The sequence below is a fragment of the Lampris incognitus genome, chromosome 7 (genome assembly GCF_029633865.1).
Source record: "Lampris incognitus isolate fLamInc1 chromosome 7, fLamInc1.hap2, whole genome shotgun sequence".
Classification (NCBI taxonomy): Eukaryota; Metazoa; Chordata; class Actinopteri; order Lampriformes; family Lampridae; genus Lampris; species Lampris incognitus.
In genome coordinates this window covers 445,838-460,837 of record NC_079217.1, presented here as the reverse complement: position 1 = coordinate 460,837, position 15,000 = coordinate 445,838, and the positions used below count along the sequence as shown (strand labels likewise).

Genomic DNA, 15,000 nt, shown 5'->3' with positions numbered 1-15,000 from the left:
CACTATAGCAGGTCCATTCTCCCTTTACTACCGATGTAAAGCTACACCCACTATAGCAGGTCCATTCTCCCCTCTGTTTACTACCGATGTAAAGCTCCACCCACTATAGCAGGTCCATTCTCCCTTTACTACCGATATAAAGCTACACCCACTATAGCAGGTCCATTCTCCCTTTACTACCGATGTAAAGCTACACCCACTATAGCAGGTCCATCCTCCCTTTACTACCGATGTAAAGCTACACCCACTATAGCAGGTCCATTCTCCCCTCTGTTTACTACCGATGTAAAGCTACACCCACTATAGCAGGTCCATTCTCCCCTCTGTTTACTACTGATGTAAAGCTACACCCACTATAGCAGGTCCATTCTCCCCTCTGTTTACTACCGATGTAAAGCTCCACCCACTATAGCAGGTCCATTCTCCCTTTACTTCCGATGTAAAGCTACACCCACTATAGCAGGTCCATTCTCCCTGTACTACAGATGTAATGCTACACCCACTATAGCAGGTCCATTCTCCCCTCTGTTTACTACAGATGTAATGCTACACCCACTATAGCAGGTCCATTCTCCCCTCTGTTTACTACCGATGTAAAGCTACACCCACTATAGCAGGTCCATTCTCCCTGTACTACAGATGTAATGCTACACCCACTATAGCAGGTCCATTCTCCCTTTACTTCCGATGTAAAGCTACACCCACTATAGCAGGTCCATTCTCCCTGTACTACAGATGTAATGCTACACCCACTATAGCAGGTCCATTCTCCCCTCTGTTTACTACCGATGTAAAGCTCCACCCACTATAGCAGGTCCATTCTCCCTTTACTTCCGATGTAAAGCTACACCCACTATAGCAGGTCCATTCTCCCTTTACTACCGATGTAAAGCTCCACCCACTATAGCAGGTCCATTCTCCCCTCTGTTTACTACCGATGTAAAGCTCCACCCACTATAGCAGGTCCATTCTCCCCTCTGTTTACTACCGATGTAAAGCTACACCCACTATAGCAGGTCCATTCTCCCTGTACTACAGATGTAATGCTACACCCACTATAGCAGGTCCATTCTCCCCTCTGTTTACTACCGATGTAAAGCTACACCCACTATAGCAGGTCCATTCTCCCTGTACTACAGATGTAATGCTACACCCACTATAGCAGGTCCATTCTCCCTTTACTACCGATGTAAAGCTCCACCCACTGTAGCAGGTCCATTCTCCCTTTACTACCGATGTAATGCTACACCCACTATAGCAGGTCCATTCTCCCCTCTGTTTACTACCGATGTAAAGCTCCACCCACTATAGCAGGTCCATTCTCCCCTCTGTTTACTACCGATGTAAAGCTACACCCACTATAGCAGGTCCATTCTCCCTGTACTACAGATGTAATGCTACACCCACTATAGCAGGTCCATTCTCCCCTCTGTTTACTACCGATGTAAAGCTACACCCACTATAGCAGGTCCATTCTCCCTGTACTACAGATGTAATGCTACACCCACTATAGCAGGTCCATTCTCCCTTTACTACCGATGTAAAGCTACACCCACTATAGCAGGTCCATTCTCCCTTTACTACCGATGTAATGCTACACCCACTATAGCAGGTCCATTCTCCCTTTACTTCCGATGTAAAGCTACACCCACTATAGCAGGTCCATTCTCCCCTCTGTTTACTACCGATGTAAAGCTCCACCCACTATAGCAGGTCCATTCTCCCCTCTGTTTACTACCGATGTAAAGCTACACCCACTATAGCAGGTCCATTCTCCCTTTACTTCCGATGTAAAGCTACACCCACTATAGCAGGTCCATTCTCCCTTTACTACCGATGTAAAGCTACACCCACTATAGCAGGTCCATTCTCCCCTCTGTTTACTACCGATGTAAAGCTACACCCACTATAGCAGGTCCATTCTCCCCTCTGTTTACTACCGATGTAAAGCTCCACCCAGTATAGCAGGTCCATTCTCCCCTCTGTTTACTACCGATGTAAAGCTCCACCCACTATAGCAGGTCCATTCTCCCCTCTGTTTACTACCGATGTAAAGCTACACCCACTATAGCAGGTCCATTCTCCCTTTACTACCGATGTAAAGCTACACCCACTATAGCAGGTCCATTCTCCCTTTACTACCGATGTAAAGCTACACCCAGTATAGCAGGTCCATTCTCCCTTTACTACCGATGTAAAGCTACACCCACTATAGCAGGTCCATTCTCCCTTTACTACCGATGTAATGCTACACCCACTATAGCAGGTCCATTCTCCCTTTACTACCGATGTAAAGCTACACCCACTATAGCAGGTCCATTCTCCCCTCTGTTTACTACCGATGTAAAGCTCCACCCACTATAGCAGGTCCATTCTCCCTTTACTACCGATGTAATGCTACACCCACTATAGCAGGTCCATTCTCCCTTTACTACCGATGTAAAGCTACACCCACTATAGCAGGTCCATTCTCCCCTCTGTTTACTACCGATGTAAAGCTACACCCACTATAGCAGGTCCATTCTCCCTTTACTTCCGATGTAAAGCTACACCCACTATAGCAGGTCCATTCTCCCTTTACTACCGATGTAAAGCTACACCCACTATAGCAGGTCCATTCTCCCTGTACTACAGATGTAATGCTACACCCACTATAGCAGGTCCATTCTCCCCTCTGTTTACTACTGATGTAAAGCTACACCCAGTATAGCAGGTCCATTCTCCCCTCTGTTTACTACAGATGTAAAGCTACACCCACTATAGCAGGTCCATTCTCCCCTCTGTTTACTACCGATGTAAAGCTACACCCACTATAGCAGGTCCATTCTCCCCTCTGTTTACTACCGATGTAAAGCTACACCCACTATAGCAGGTCCATTCTCCCTGTGCTACAGATGTAATGCTACACCCACTATAGCAGGTCCATTCTCCCCTCTGTTTACTACCGATGTAAAGCTACACCCACTATAGCAGGTCCATTCTCCCTGTACTACCGATGTAAAGCTACACCCACTATAGCAGGTCCATTCTCCCTTTACTACCGATGTAAATCTACACCCACTATAGCAGGTCCATTCTCCCTTTACTACCGATGTAAAGCTACACCCACTATAGCAGGTCCATTCTCCCTGTACTACAGATGTAAAGCTACACCCACTATAGCAGGTCCATTCTCCCCTCTGTTTACTACTGATGTAAAGCTACACCCAGTATAGCAGGTCCATTCTCCCCTCTGTTTACTACAGATGTAAAGCTACACCCACTATAGCAGGTCCATTCTCCCTGTACTACAGATGTAATGCTACACCCACTATAGCAGGTCCATTCTCCCTTTACTACCGATGTAATGCTACACCCACTATAGCAGGTCCATTCTCCCTGTACTACAGATGTAATGCTACACCCACTATAGCAGGTCCATTCTCCCCTCTGTTTACTACTGATGTAAAGCTACACCCAGTATAGCAGGTCCATTCTCCCTGTACTACAGATGTAATGCTACACCCACTATAGCAGGTCCATTCTCTCCTCTGTTTACTACAGATGTAATGCTACACCCACTATAGCAGGTCCATTCTCCCCTCTGTTTACTACCGATGTAAAGCTACACCCACTATAGCAGGTCCATTCTCCCTGTACTACAGATGTAATGCTACACCCACTATAGCAGGTCCATTCTCCCTGTACTACATATGTAAAGCTACACCCACTATAGCAGGTCCATTCTCCCTTTACTACCGATGTAAAGCTACACCCAATATAGCAGGTCCATTCTCCCTGTACTACAGATGTAAAGCTACACCCACTATAGCAGGTCCATTCTCCCCTCTGTTTACTACTGATGTAAAGCTACACCCACTATAGCAGGTCCATTCTCCCCTCTGTTTACTACTGATGTAAAGCTACACCCACTATAGCAGGTCCATTCTCCCTTTACTACCGATGTAAAGCTACACCCACTTTTGTAACTTGTCTTTAGTTAGAATGATTACACATGTTTGGGAAGCGGCATTACTGTTCATTATTAACTTATTAGTTCACAAGTCGAAGCTGCCATTAACATGACATCTCGTGTGCCAGGTCTTCACAGGAGAGAGAGAAGAGGACCGATAACAGGTAAGTATATAACTCATCACTTACGGTCGTACGCCCGCCTGTGGCGTGGGCGTGGTACTGCAGGTAAGTATGTCAGGATATCACACACTATAGCAGGTCCTGCTAAGCTGCCCGTTCTCAAGTCAGTGTCTCTACCCATTCCCTGTTACCCCACCTGCTGTGAAGCACCGCTAGCATGCAACTATGAATAGTGTACGTCAGACCTAACCAGGAAACCACATACACTCACTCACACGTGTAATACGCAGGCATGCACTCAGACAGACACACACACCCACACCCACGTGTCAACATTTTCATCAAACACACAGCAGCCACCCACGGTGGATCCTTCTGTTGTCAGCCTCAAGGTGATGATCAAATGTGGACCAGTGAGAGAGGCTGTGGGTTCAGGATGACAGCGTGGACTACATCGCTGTCATAATTTGATGAAGGGTTTCATTCCCAAAGGTTTTTGTTACAAACTACAATCTGGCTCTAGACAGTGAACAGAAACCTTTACAGGAATATCGAAGTGTGCTGACTGCTTTCTTTCCTCCACGTTGTTTTTTTGGCAGTGCCATGTGTCTGTTCCAGAGAAAAGGATGGGTCAGGAGGATCCGAAGAAGGAAACATATGTTACGTCTGGCATTGCTGCGACAATGTTGTGTTCCGATCCTGCTTTACGCTACGTGAGTCACGTGAGTCAAGGCTGTGAGTTGCTGATTAAATGGAGTACGCTCTGACTAGTGTTCCGCCTGTCATGTCTGCCCGTCATGTCCGTTATTCCAACATAACATTGGCGACGAGAGATGGCTGACTGTTCTCTGCCTCCACCCTCCCCCTTCCTGGCTTTACCCGGGGAATCACCCATTCCATGGAATCGCTGGAAATCCTCATGTGAGGCATCTCCTTGCTGCTTGGACGACATGTCAGACGGGAGAAAGCTGCATTGTTCCTGCATGGTCTCGGAGCAGAGGGACATGGCTTGTTCAGAACTTTCGCAAAATCAACCAAATATGAAGAGGCTGTAAAAGTACTCAAAGAGCATTTTGCTGCCCCACAGAGCGCTCTTCTACATCGCGTTGTATTCAGGTGCCAACATCAACGAGCGGGTGAGTCTGTATCCCAATATGTGGCTGATCTACGAGGCTTAGCTAGCGTATGCAAATTTGAGGTGCAAGAAGATGAAGTGATATGTGACCAAGTCATTTTACACATAAACTGGGACAAACTGTTGCTCAAAAATGATGACCTGACACTAGCCCAGGCTCATAAGATAGCACTGCAGGAGGAGTCTGGATTGGAATGCGTGGCCAGTCTGTCCTCTCCCACCTCGCTGCCGCTGAATGATCAGCTAGTAGGTACCTACTGGCTGCCAATGAAGGGGTGGAACGGCTGAATCAGTCCTTAAAGAATGGAATCAGGGTGCACCTCACCCAAGGGTGCACATTTAATACACACCTCCTCCAGACACTGCGACACTATTGGGTACCCCCACATGCCACACCACTGGAGTCTCCCTGCTGGGACAGGAGTTTCATCGCCTCTGGACAGGCGCCGCCCTGCCCTGGCCCACATTCCAGCTCACCCATTTCAAGACACAGTCAACACACATCAGAGCCAGATGAAGAACATGTTCAACCAGACATGATGAGCCAGGCCTCCTGTCATTGCCGCTTATGACTGGGTCAGGATCCGATGACCTCACCATGATGTTAAGCTACAGTCATTCTGGTCATATCCTGTCCAGGTCAGCCAACAGCTGGGTCCAGCCACATCGATGGCACTCGTTGGTATGCTAGCTGCCTGCACAAGGTACAGGCCCCTCTTGGGCCAGGATTGGGTGCCACCCCTACAGTAGACCTACCGGTTTCACAGCTTGACACCTCGGCATCCCCAGTCCCTTGGCAGCTTGACACCTCAACCCCTTCTGTCCAGCTAGGACTCATGGAGCCAAACCCTGAGGCTAGTGCTGCACCTGTGCCCCGCCCAGTCCATGCACATAACCGGCCTGTGCACCTGCATGACTTTGTGACCGAGTATCCCAATTAGGTTCTCATGAAGGGGGGTGTTACGTCTGGCATTGCTGCAATAATGCCGTGTTCGATCCTGTTTTATGCTACGTGAGTCACGTCAGTCAACTCTGTTAGTTGAGTTGTTGATTAAATGGACTATGCTCTGACTAGAGTTTTGGCAGTCGTGTGCATTATCTCAACATAACACATATCTGTCCCCCTTTCTGAGAAGCTGTTCAATTTATTTTACAATACATCACTTTCTCTGAGTCCGTTGACACTATTCTTGGTTGGTACTGCATTGCAATTTTTACTCACGCATCACGGCACTATCTCTTTTATTTAATTAGCCTTATAATGTTTAATAATATTACAATTACTTACCGTACTGACAGTAAGTTGCAACTTTTGTTTCAATCCAATCAGATTGAAGTTAAAATATCAGAAACTATTTTCTCACCCTATTCCACTAGTCATCATAATTAGTTGTCTTCTCAAATGATACTAACAACCCCCAAGATGAGAAATGATACCAACAACAACCCGAGATGATAAATTACACTAACAACCCCCAAGATGAGAAATGATACCAACAACCCCCGAGATGATAAATTACACTAACAAACCCGGACATGAGAAATGATACTAACAAACCCAGAGATGAGAAATGATACCAACAACCCCCGAGATGAGAAATGAAACCAACAACCCCCGAGATGATAAATTACACTAACAACCCCCAAGATGAGAAATGATACCAACAACCCCCGAGATGATAAATTACACTAACAACCCCCAAGATGAGAAATGATACCAACAACCCCCGAGATGAGAAATGATACAAACAACAACCCGAGATGATAAATTACACTAACAACCCCCGAGATGAGAAATGATACCAACAACCCCCGAGATGAGAAATGATACTAACAAACCCGGAGATGAGAAATGATACTAACAACCCCCAAAATGAGAAATGATACCAACAACCCCCGAGATGAGAAATGGTACTCACAATCCCCAAGATGAGAAATGATACTAACAAACCCCGAGATGAGAAATGATACTAACAAACCCAGAGATGAGAAATGATACAAACAACCCCCAAAATGAGAAATGATACCAACAACCCCCGAGATGAGAAATGGTACTCACAATCCCCAAGATGAGAAATGATACTAACAAACCCCGAGATGAGAAATGATACTAACAAACCCGGAGATGAGAAATTATACTAACAACCCCTGAGATGAGAAACGATACTAACAAACCCGGAGATGAGAAATTATACTAACAATCCCCAAGATGAAAAACAGTAAAAAGCCAGAAAAACATCATAGTAGAAGTACTGCTGATCCAATGGAAAATACTGATGGCCTTAAACTCTCTTGGATACACATAAACACACACACACACACACACACACACACACACACACACACACACACACACACACACACACACACACACACACACACAAACAAATATATTTGCTTACCTTGGTTTTATCATCCACCACCCTGAGTCCATCAGCTGACACCCACAACACTGCTTTTATTGTCTTTTTACCACTCTGGAACACACAGAGACAAAGAGATGTCACTTTTATTGTCTTTTTACTACTCTGGAACACAAAGAGAGATGTCACTTTTACTGTCTTCTTACATTAGTTATTTAGCCGACGCTTTTAGCCAAAGCAACTTACAATAAGTGCATTTAACATAGGAAATCAGGAGAACTACTAGTCATCAGAGGTCACAAGTGCGTCTTTCTCTAAACAAGCATCTAAGAGCAAAAGCAGTGCTAAAGTAAAAGCGCAAGAATTTTTTTTTTGAATGAGTGAATACAATAAGTGCTAAGAACAAGTAACAGGGTAGTAGTTCTTGAAGAGGTGAGTTTTAAACCTGCGCTGAAAGATGGGCAGCGACTCCTCTGTCCTGACATCAGTGGGGAGTTCATTCCACCACTGTCGGGCCAGGACAGAACAGAGCCGGGACCAGATTGATCGGCAGCAAGGGCCTCTGAGCGACGGGGCAATCAGGCGTCCCGAGGCAGCAGAGCGAAGTGGTCGGGTGGGGGTGTAGGGCTTGACCATGGTCTGGAGATAGGAAGGAGCTGTTCCTTTCACTACACTGTAGGCTAGCACCAGAGTCTTAAACTGGATGCGAGCAGCTACTGGGAGCCAGTGTAGGGACATGAGAAGGGGAATTGTGTGGGAGAACTTAGGGCGGTTGAACACCAGACGAGCAGCAGCTTTCTGAACAAGCTCCAGAGGTCTGATGGCCGACGCCGGGGCACCAGCAACGAGAGAGTTGCCGTAGTCCAGCTGGGAGATGACCAGAGCCTGGATGAGCACCTGTGCCGTCTCGTCAGTGAGAAATGGGTGAATCCTCCTGATGTTATAGAGGAGAAATCTGCAGGAGCGAGCAACCGATGCAATGTTTGCAGCAAACGACAGTTGGTCGTCCAGGATCACACCCAGATTCCTCGCAGTCCGCGTTGGCGTCACCATGGTGTTGTCAATGGTGATGGCCAGGTCTAGGTGCAGGCAATCTTTCCCCGGGAGCAACATCAGCTCTGTCTGTCTTGTCCAGACTGAGCTTCAGGTGGTGTGTTGCTTTCCAGCCCGAGATGTCAGTCAAGCACGCAGCAACTACTTGTGTGTCAGAGGGAGGAAAGGACAAGATCAGCTGGGTGTCATTGGCATAACAATGGTAAGAGAAATCATGCGAGCGAATAACAGAACCCAGGGATGTCATGTACAGGGAGAAAAGGAGATGACCCAGAACTGAACCTTGTGGAACGCCTGTAGTCAGTCTGCGAAGCTCCGAAACAGATCCCCTCCATGTCACCTGGTAGGAGCGACTCATCAGGTAGGTTGCAAACATTGAGAGTGCAGAGCCTGTGACACCAAGCCTCTCGAGGGTAGAGAGGAGGATCTGGTGGTTCACTGTGTCGAACGCAGCTGACAGGTCCAGGAGTATCAGGAGAGAGAGTTTGCTCTCGTAGAGTGCAGCGATTTTGTCACTGCAAGGAGGGCCGTCTCTGTTAAATGACCCACCTTGAACCCAGACTGGTTGGGGTCCGGGAGGTTGTTCTGGTGGAGGTACAAAGAAAGTTGGTTCAAGACAGCACGTTCGAGAGTTTTGGATAGAAAGGGTAGAAGGTAAACCAGTCTGTAGTTTTTGATGTCAGAGGGGTTAAGTGAGAGTTTCTTGAGAAGGGGAGTGACTCTAATAGTCTTGAAGGCAGATGGAAAGCATCCTGCCTGGAGGGAGGTGTTGATGAGGTGGGTTAGAAAGGGAAGGAGTTCAGGTGCTATAGACTGAAGAAGAGGGGAGGGGGCCGGGTCAAGGGAGCATGTAGTGGGGCGACTGGATGTGATGAAGTTGAGGACCTCGTTGGGGGAGAGGGGAGCGAGGTGGGATAGGGTGGGACATGGAGAGATGAGGGAGGGTGCAGAGGGTCGGCTAGTGCAAGGAGTGCTAACCGGGTGGTGAGAAAAGGAGGATCTGATGTTGTTTACCTTCTTGTCAAAGAAGTTAGCGAAGTCATCAGGGAGAAGGGAGGAAGTAGGAGGAGGAGGTTGGGGTTGAAAAAGTGTAGAGAAGGTTTCAAAGAGTTTCTTAGGATTAGAGGCAGAGGATATGATTTTAGAGTGATAGAAGGCAGCTTTAGCAGCAGAAAGGAAGGAGGAGAAAGTGGAAGGAAGAGATTGGAAGTTCAGAAGGTCCTCTGGGAGTTTGCCTTTTCTCCATTTGCGCTTTGCCACTCTTAGGCTCCGTCTGTCAGTACGTACCGAGTCGGACAGCCAAGGGGCAGGTGGAGTTGGGCGTGCAGGCCTGGAGGTGAGAGGACAGAGATTGTCCAGAGCAGAGGAGAGGGTAGAGAGAAGAAGATCGGTAGCAGTGTCAGGGGGTAGGAGAGAGAGAGATTCAGGTGTAGGGAGGATAGGGGTAACAGAGGAAGAATGATCAGTGGCGGACAGAGAGTGGAGGTGTCTACAGGTGGAAACCATGTGGGTAGGGGAAGGGGCTGAGGGGGGTGAAGAGAGGGAGAGAGAGTAGGGCATGATTTAGTGGTCAGAGAGCTGGAGGGGAGTAACAGAGAGATTGGAAATAGGACAGTGTCTAGTAACGATAAGGTCCAGCTGGTTGCTGGCCTTGTGGGTAGGAGGAGAGAGTGAGAGGTGAAGGTCAAAGGAGGAGAGGAGAGAAGAGGATCTAGCTTGTCAGTGTGGATGTTGAAGTCACTGAGAAGGATAAGTGCAGAATCATCATCAGGGAAGTGTGAGACAAGTGTGTCAAGCTTCTCCAGAAACTCACCAAGGGGGCCTGGTGGACGGTACACAACCACGATGGTGAGTCTGATTGGATAAGAGACAGTAACCACATGAAATTCAAAAGAGGGCGGAGAAAACTGTGGCATGGAAACGAGAGAGTATTTCCATTTCGGGGAGATTAGCAGGCCAGTACCACCACCTCGCCTCCCAGCTCGGAGTGTGAGAAAAAGAGTACACATCTGACAGAGCTGCGGGTGTGGTAGTGTTTTCTGGCATGATCCAGGTCTCAGTTAGAGCAAGAACGTTGAGGGAGAGCAAGGATGCGTAGCCTGAGATAAACTCAGCTTTCAGCACCACAGACTGGCAATTCCAGAGCCCTGCCGTCACCACTTGCTCAACATGAGTGGAGAGAGTGGGATAGAGGAGATTGGTAGGGACACAGCACCTAGGAGTGACCCAACATCTATGCCAGCCCTGGGAAAAGGAAAGGACAGGAATGTGAAGGAAGCACATAGTCTATACTAGGTACACAAGATACAGATGACTGACCGGATCTAAAAAGAGCAGTCCTTGCTTGACGAAGTCTTGGCTTGAAAAAGTCACGCTTGCCTTCGTTCAACCTAGACCTGTTTGCCCTCAGCTTGTTTGCCTGATGCTTCAAGTAGCAGCAGTGATTTAAAGAACACTGATTGCTAATTGCCTGCTAGGAGTGCAGGCCACACCCTGGCCACTTAACACCCAATTGACCAAAGAGGTACACTGAAACCAGGCCTATTTTACCACTCTGGAACACAGAGACAGAGAGGTGTCACTTTTAACCCCAGTTTCACTGAACCTCATGCCTTCTAACTTGTGTTATGCTAACTCTGCACTGAACATTGAACACACACACACACACACTCACATGCAACATCATATTTACAGCAAGGAAAACGTTGCAAATACTCGTTCAAATCAGTTCAGAATGTCAGGAAGGCGTGGGGTACAGCAGGTAGGTGTGGGGTACAGCAGGTATGTGTGGGGTACAGCAGGTAGATGTGGGGTACAGCAGGTATGTGTGGGGTACAGCAAGTATGTGTGGGGTACAGCAAGTATGTGTGGGGTACAGCAGGTAGGTGTGGGGTACAGCAGGTAGATGTGGGGTACAGCATGTAGATGTGGGGTACAGCAAGTATGTGTGGGGTACAGCAGGTAGGTTTGGGGTACAGCAGGTAGATGTGGGGTACAGCAGGTAGGTGTGAGGTACAGCAGGTAGATGTGGGGTACAGCAGGTATGTGTGGGGTACAGCAGGTAGGTGTGGGGTACAGCAGGTAGATGTGAGGTACAGCCGGTAGATGTGGGGTACAGCAGGTATGTGTGGGGTACAGCAGGTAGGTGTGGGGTACAGCAGGTATGTGTGGTGTACAGCAGGTAGGTGTGGGGTACAGCAGGTATGTGTGGGGTACAGCAGGTAGATGTGGGGTACAGCAGGTAGGTGTGGGGTACAGCAGGTCCTAGCACTGGAAATAATCCACCCATGACAAATTAATGTGACTGCACAGCCAAGCATGCAATATGACAACTAACTAGCATGCTGAGGGGTCCGCCCCGTGTTCCCTCATCCCCGTGTTCCCTCATCCCCGTGTTCCCTCAGCCCTGTGTTCCCTCATCCCCGTGTTCCCTCATCCCCGTGTTCCCTCATCCCCGTGTTCCCTCAGCCCTGTGTTCCCTCATCCCTCTGTTCCCTCATCCCTCTGTTCCCTCAGCCCCGTGTTCCCTCAGCCCCGTGTTCCCTCATCCCTGTGTTCCCTCATCCCTCTGTTCCCTCAGCCCTGTGTTCCCTCATCCCTCTGTTCCCTCATCCCTCTGTTCCCTCAACCCCGTGTTCCCTCATCCCTGTGTTCCCTCATCCCTCTGTTCCCTCAGCCCCGTGTTCCCTCAGCCCCGTGTTCCCTCATCCCTGTGTTCCCTCATCCCCGTGTTCCCTCATCCCTGTGTTCCCTCATCCCTGTGTTCCCTCATCCCCGTGTTCCCTCAGCCCTGTGTTCCCTCATCCCTCTGTTCCCTCATCCCTGTGTTCCCTCATCCCTGTGTTCCCTCAGCCCTGTGTTCCCTCATCCCTCTGTTCCCTCAACCCTGTGTTCTCTCATCCCTCTGTTCCCTCAGCCCTGTGTTCCCTCATCCCTGTGTTCCCTCAGCCCTGTGTTCCCTCATCCCCGTGTTCCCTCATCCCTGTGTTCCCTCATCCCTCTGTTCCCTCAGCCCCGTGTTCCCTCAGCCCCGTGTTCCCTCATCCCTGTGTTCCCTCATCCCCGTGTTCCCTCATCCCTGTGTTCCCTCATCCGTGTTCCCCTCATCCCTGTGTTCCCTCATCCCTCTGTTCCCTCATCCCTGTGTTCCCTCAGCCCTGTGTTCCCTCATCCCTCTGTTCCCTCATCCCTGTGTTCCCTCATCCCCGTGTTCCCTCAGCCCCGTGTTCCCTCATCCCCGTGTTCCCTCATCCCTGTGTTCCCTCATCCCCGTGTTCCCTCAGCCCTGTGTTCCCTCATCCCTCTGTTCCCTCATCCCTGTGTTCCCTCATCCCTGTGTTCCCTCAGCCCTGTGTTCCCTCATCCCTCTGTTCCCTCAACCCTGTGTTCTCTCATCCCTCTGTTCCCTCAGCCCTGTGTTCCCTCATCCCTGTGTTCCCTCAGCCCTGTGTTCCCTCATCCCCGTGTTCCCTCATCCCTGTGTTCCCTCATCCCTCTGTTCCCTCAGCCCCGTGTTCCCTCAGCCCCGTGTTCCCTCATCCCTGTGTTCCCTCATCCCCGTGTTCCCTCATCCCTGTGTTCCCTCATCCGTGTTCCCCTCATCCCTGTGTTCCCTCATCCCTCTGTTCCCTCATCCCTGTGTTCCCTCAGCCCTGTGTTCCCTCATCCCTCTGTTCCCTCATCCCTGTGTTCCCTCATCCCCGTGTTCCCTCAGCCCCGTGTTCCCTCATCCCCGTGTTCCCTCATCCCTGTGTTCCCTCATCCCCGTGTTCCCTCAGCCCCGTGTTCCCTCATCCCTGTGTTCCCTCAGCCCTGTGTTCCCTCATCCCTCTGTTCTCTCATCCCTGTGTTCCCTCATCCCTGTGTTCCCTCATCCCTGTGTTCCCTCAGCCCTGTGTTCCCCTCATCCCTGTGTTCCCTCATCCCTGTGTTCCCTCATCCCTCTGTTCCCTCAGCCCTGTGTTCCCTCATCCGTGTTCCCTCATCCCTGTGTTCCCTCATCCCTCTGTTCCCTCAACCCTGTGTTCCCTCATCCGTGTTCCCTCATCCCTGTGTTCCCTCATCCCTGTGTTCCCTCAACCCTGTGTTCCCTCAACCCTGTGTTCCCTCATCCCTCTGTTCCCTCAGCCCTGTGTTCCCTCATCCCTGTGTTCCCTCATCCCTGTGTTCCCTCAACCCTCTGTTCCCTCATCCCTGTGTTCCCTCATCCCTGTGTTCCCTCATCCCTGTGTTCCCTCATCCCTCTGTTCCCTCAACCCCGTGTTCCCTCATCCCTGTGTTCCCCCATCCCTCTGTTCCCTCATCCCTGTGTTCCCTCATCCCTGTGTTCCCTCAGCCCTGTGTTCCCTCATCCCTGTGTTCCCTCATCCCTGTGTTCCCTCAGCCCCGTGTTTAAGGTTAGGTTAAGACACACACACAGACACACTCCTCATCATGAGAGGCCGGAATGATGGAACGCCTTTTCAATTTCAACAGATTTCAATAGATTGTAATAATCCCAACAATTAAACAAACATTTCCAAGTGACCTCCAAGCTTGCAGGGTCGGGAGTAACCACGATCCACCGTGTAAACTGTGACTGTGCTTCTATGCACAGGTATGGTAATCACTCTTGGATCTGTCCTAACTCTCCTGTTCACCTGGTCTTGTAGAGTGGATTAGAGGGTTGATCGGCTGGCAGATATAAACTGTTCTAGCTGGCACAAAGAGCCATTTCTTCAGCACATGACACCAGACGGCGTCAGGAACACAAGCAGCCTGGGCCAGGCTACAAATACACCGTTTTAATAAGACCTGTGTATGTGTTTATTTATCCCAAAATCCACCAGTCCTCTGTGTGGAGTTTGCATGTTCTCCCTGTGTCTGTGTGGGTTTCCTCCGGGGGCTCCGGCTTCCTCCCACACGCCGAAGACGTGGAGGTCAGCTGAATCGGCCGTACTAACTGTTCCCTAGTGGTGAATGTGTGTGTGTGTGTGTGTGTGTGTGTGTGTGTGTGTGTGTGTGTGTGTGTGTGTGTGTGTGTGTGTGTGTGTGTGTGTGTGTGTGTGTGCAGGTACATGATTTTGTATAATCCTACTGAGAGGAACAGACAGAGAAAGACAAAAGTTACAGCAAGACAGAAGAAAAAAGCCTGCAAAGGCAGGGGGAACCCCGGTGAGAGGGTGCAGAGGAAACAGAGAGATAACTTAAAGTTTCAGTACTAATGACAGCGATTCAGCACAGAGCAGAGAGCAGCCGAATGATAAGACGGAGACACACTGATTCCACGCCCCTGCAAGAGGTCAAGACGGAAGAGTAAAAGACACTTGCAGAGAGACGCGTTCAGAGAAAGCAACTGTGTGAAACGATTCCCTGCAACCATTTCCAAAGAGCTTG

The 15,000-nt window shown here is 49.4% G+C and overlaps 1 protein-coding gene across 1 annotated transcript in view; it reads right to left on the bottom strand.

Moving 5' to 3' along the window:
* The window catches only part of numbl (NUMB like endocytic adaptor protein), a 59,933-nt gene that overhangs the window by 25,486 nt on the left and 19,447 nt on the right, over nucleotides 1–15,000 (bottom strand). The window contains exon 3 of the mRNA XM_056283976.1: nucleotides 7,612–7,686. Within this exon, the coding sequence (XP_056139951.1) occupies nucleotides 7,612–7,686 (75 nt within the window). The remainder of the gene's footprint in view (nucleotides 1–7,611; nucleotides 7,687–15,000) is intronic.